We start from the raw sequence: 5208 nt of genomic DNA on the forward strand, positions 1-5208 counted from the left end.
TTTTTTTTCTTATTTTAATAATTTCTTTACACTTTAAATACTAACTCCTAAACATAAACATGACATTACAGCTTCTGAGAATTATTATTATAACTCAGAATTAGTTCACCCATATGTTCTATTGCTATACCTAATCAAATTAGGTCTTGAAAAAAAATCTGATATCTTTCATTTTTGTTTTCCATTCTAAAGGAACTCTTTAGGATATCGATAAAAGGTGAACCAAGATGGCATACTGCAGGGTTGCATTCTTGTTTTCTCACCTAGAAGCAATAATAATGCCTTGTTTATAACTTTATTTTCTGGACCTTAGTCCTACCTTTCAAGTTCGACCACTGTCCTAGAAAGAAATGAAAAACATTTCCCATAGAAAGCATGAGTATCTCACATGCTTATTTGAGAATAGTGTATATTAGAGGATGAATTTTTAATTAATATTTGTTATTTCAATTAGAATTGTTATTTCTTTGTCTCTAGGATACCGCCAGTGTACTGCAGAAGAGTTTAGCTGTGCTGATGGACGATGTCTTTTAAATACTCAGTGGCAGTGTGATGGAGACTTTGACTGCCCTGACCATTCTGATGAAGCACCTTTAAACCCAAAGTGTAAAAGTGCAGGTACAAAAAATATATAATACTCTGGTTATTCCACAATTTGTCTTTTTTTGATGGCAAAACTGTGACTCTGGTTTTTAGTCTAGTGTGGTGTTCAACGAAAGGAAACAGAGATAATTAAGCATTGATGTCTCTAGTGATATCACACAGGATCATAGTCATCAGCTGTGGTTTGTATCTAGTGTTCGAAATTTAGTCTGTGCCTAAAACATGAAGATTTGAAACAATGAACTTGATGAACCCATCAACCTGCTCCCTTCAATAAATGGTCTCTTTTTCCTAATACATTATTTTACATGAAGATAATTTCCTGATATGGACATATTTGAAAATTGAAACATAAAAGAAGTTGAGATTTACTGAGAAAGCTGTATTATTCATAATTAGGCAAAATAAAATAAATTGCATATCATCTGAACAGAAATATATACATAGACAAACTTGGTATATTTATCATTTCACTATTCTAACAACTGAATACATAGACGTATATTTTAGAATAAAAACCTAATTAATTATTTCCTCATTTAGTTTACATGTTAGTATGACTTCTTTAATCATATTATGATAATGAGTAATGTTTAAATCATCAGGATAGGAGTAGCTGCAAAACCTCAACTCCTTTCCACAGCTATATTTGGAACAACTATTATTCACTCAAAATGTCCTTTTTATGCCCTGACTTAAAAATGTCAATGCTATATTTCCAAGAAGAAAAAGAATTTAGGAATATTGACCGAGATACTTAATTTTTAGTGACATGTGCTTTCTCAGAGACCTGTGGCTGAGAGAAATGTCATACTATCATTACACTTTTGAACTCAATTCTTCACAATATGGATGAAGACATTAATTTTACTATAGATGCTTATTTTGATTATTCATTTTTATGGTAAAGCAAGATTTATAGTGGGTTGAACAAAAATACAGGTTGCCCTTGATTTTCTATGTATTGTGTGTAATATATTATATCGAATATAAAGCATTTTATATGTACATATATTTACTATAATTTTTAACACATAAGTTATCATATTTGTGAATTTTATATCAACAATTGTAATATAAAACAATGGCATGCCCTTTATGTTTCATTTGTTTTATTTTTTTTTTCCAGAACAGTCATGCAATAGTTCATTTTTTATGTGCAAAAATGGCAGGTGCATTCCCAGTGGAGGTCTTTGTGACAATCAGGATGACTGTGGAGATGGCTCAGATGAGAGAAACTGCCATATAAATGAATGTTTGAGTAAGAAAGTCAGTGGATGTTCCCAAGATTGTCAGGACCTACCAGTCAGTTACAAGGTAGGTATTCATCAAAAATAGCAAATTATTGGATACATTAGAATTTGATATAATGAAAACTGTTTAATCTAATATAGCTATAAAACTTAAAAGGTATGAAAATATTGTTAGATAAAATGATTTAAATGGAGAGTTTCTATGTATGCAAACCATAATAATAGTGTGGTATAAAATTGTAAAAATATACTCAGCAAGGTAAATAAATCAAAATATACTTTTAACATATACTGAACATAAAGAAAAAATAAATAAGAGAAGACTAGTTTTTAGAGAGATACTGCTAAGTTAATAGTTGTATTAGATATGTATGTAACTCCTAAGTTCTCTTTCCCAATCATCTTTCAAGTGAAATGGGCTAATCATTTATTTACCACAACACTGGAGAATGCAATATTTTTATATGAACAAGAATAAAAAACATGTAAATTATTAGGACTGTCTGCAAATACACTAAAAAATAAATCATGCCTAATATTCTATTTTTTTTTATTAGTACCATTTTCCCTAAGAGAATAATTCACTGACAAATGATTGACAACAATAGCATTTAAAAACATCTTTGTTTTATTGATGTTGGACTGGAGAATGCAAATAAACAAAATACTAAAATTAAAGCTGTGCATTAGGTTAAATCGATTATGTAATTGTGGGGAAATCTGAGGAAAAGCAATTCATTTGAAAATTATTATTATATTTTTAAATTTATTTATTTATTTATTATGGTGACATTGGTTAACAAAATCCAATGAGTTTCAGCTGTATATTTTAACAGTAAGGCATATATATATTTACATTGTGTGTTCACCTCCCATAGCTAGATTTCTTTCTGTCATCACATATTAGACTCTCTTTACCCTATCAATCTCCCCGTTTCCCCCTCCCCACTACCATCTGGTAACCACTAGTCTATTGTCCATGTCCATGAATCTCTGTTTGTTTGTCCTATTTGTTTGTTGCTTTTAGGTTTATATCCCACATATAAGTGATATCATGTGATTTTCAACATTTTCTGTCTGGCTTATTTTGCTTAGCATGATTATCTCGAAATCTATCCATGTTGTCACAAATGGCAGTATTTCATCTCTTCTTATGGCTGAGTAATATTTCATTGTATATATGTACCACAGCTTTAGCCAATCATCTATCATGTCCAGGCCACCGTGAATAATGTTGCTATGAACATTGGTGTGCAAATATCTTTTCAGATATGAGTTTTCAAGTCTCTGGAGTAAATACTCGGTAGAGGGATAGCTGGATCATATGGTAGATCAATTCTTAGTTTTTTGAGGGGCCTCCATACTGTTTTCCATAGTGGCTGTACCAATTTGCAGTCCCACCAGCAGTGTATGAGGGTTCCTTTTTCTCTGCATCCACTTCAACATTTATTATTACTTGTCTGATTGATAACAGCTATTCTAACAGGTGTGAGATGGTATCTCATTGTGGTTTTGATTTGCATTTCCCTAATAGTTAGCAATATTGAGCATCTTTTCATATGTTTGTTGGTCATATGTATGTCTTCTAGGGAAAAATGTCTGTTCAGGTCCTCTGCCCATTTTTTAATTGGTTTTTTTTGTTGTCGTTATTGAGTTGTATGAGTTCTTTGTGCATTTTGGATATTAGGCCCTTATTGGAGATGTTGCTTGCAAATATATTTTCCCATTTGGATGGTTGTCTCTTTACCTGAAAGATGTTTTTTTTGCTGTACAGAAGCTTTTTAGTTTGATGTAGTCCATTCATTTATTTTTGCTTTTACTTCCCTTGCCTTTGAGGTCAAATTCATAAAATCTTTTTTAAGTTCAAGGTCCCTGAGTTTAGTTCCTATGTTTTCTCTATGCATTTTATTGTTTCAGTTTTTATATTCAGGTCCTTAATCCATTTTGAGTTAATTTTGGTGTGTGGTGATAGACAACAGTCTAGTTTCATTCTTTTGCAGGTGGCTTTCCAGTTTTCCCAGCAACATTTATTGAAGAGGCTTTCTTTTCTCCACTGTATGTTTTTGGCTTTTTTTGTTGAAAATTATTTGCCCATATAAAGATGGGTTAACTTCTGGACTCTCAATTCTGTTCCACTGTTCCGTGTGTCTGTTTTTTGCCAATACTATGCCATTTTGATTAATGTCACTTTGTAGTATAATTTCAAGTCAAGCAGAGTGATGCCTCCAGACTTTTTTTTTTTTCCCCCTCAGGATGACTTTAATGATTCAAGGCTTTTTGTGCTTTCATACAAATCTGATGATTTTTTATTCTATTTCTTTAAAAAATGCCAATGGGATTTTAATGGGGATTGCATTAAATCTGTATAATACTTAAGATTATAAGGTCATTTTAACTATGTTGATTCTCCCAATCCAAGGACACGGAATATCTTTCCATTTCTTTGTGTCTTTTTTGATTTCTTTTAATAGAGTCTTGTAGTTTTCATTATATAGATTCTTCACATGTTTCATTAGATTTATTCCTAGATATTTTATTTTTTTTAGTGCAATTGCAAAAGGAATTATTTTCCACTTCTTTTTCTGACACTTCATTATTAGAGTATAGGGACCCCATGTATTTTTGAACATTTATCTTGTATCCAGAAACTTTGTTGTAATTGTTTTTTGTTTCTGGTAGTGTTCTTGTGGAGTCTTTAGGGTTTTCTATATAGAGAATCATGTCATCCAGAAATAGTGACAGTTTGACTTCTGTGTTTCCTATTTGGATGACTTTTATATCTTTCTCTTGTCTCATTATACTTGCTAGGACCTCCAATGTTGTATTGAATAACTGTGGATTTGAAAATTATTCTTTTTAATTGAATAATAGTGCTGTATGGATCACAATAGGGCGTGGCTTCCATAAAGCACAGAAGCAGTCACCAGTTAGGATCATTACAGAAGATAAATTTTCTTCTACTGAGTGTTGCACTGATCAGAATGCTCCTAGGGTACTGTGCACATTTAAGAACAGGACACTTTAAGAGAAATCTTGACACATTGTAGTGTATACAAATTTGTACATCCAGAAGCATAAGAGGTCTAGAACACACACCTTTGGAAATTTTGCCTGAAACAAAGATGGCTTATTAGCTGTCTTCAAATTTATGAAATTCTGGAATAGGGTGCATACCTAGTCTGACTTGTTTCAGCAGCTGAAATGAGGAGCTGGTTCTAGTCAATGTAAATAAGATTCTGTTTAATATAAGGATGACTATTCTAAGATTAGAATTCTACGTTGGAATGAGATGCCTTACTTCTCACCAGTAAAAGTGTTTCAGCTGGGGCTAAACATCTTTCTTTAATAGATC

The 5208-nt window shown here is 31.8% G+C and overlaps 1 protein-coding gene across 1 annotated transcript in view; it reads left to right on the forward strand.

Moving 5' to 3' along the window:
- LRP1B (LDL receptor related protein 1B) overlaps window positions 1–5208 on the forward strand; it is a 1708438-nt gene that overhangs the window by 1463655 nt on the left and 239575 nt on the right. Inside the window, exon 55 of the mRNA XM_011354519.1 lies at window positions 1733–1920. Within this exon, the coding sequence (XP_011352821.1) occupies window positions 1733–1920 (188 nt within the window). The remainder of the gene's footprint in view (window positions 1–1732; window positions 1921–5208) is intronic.

Source organism: Pteropus vampyrus, unplaced genomic scaffold (assembly GCF_000151845.1).
Source record: "Pteropus vampyrus isolate Shadow unplaced genomic scaffold, Pvam_2.0 Scaffold17, whole genome shotgun sequence".
NCBI lineage: Eukaryota > Metazoa > Chordata > Mammalia > Chiroptera > Pteropodidae > Pteropus > Pteropus vampyrus.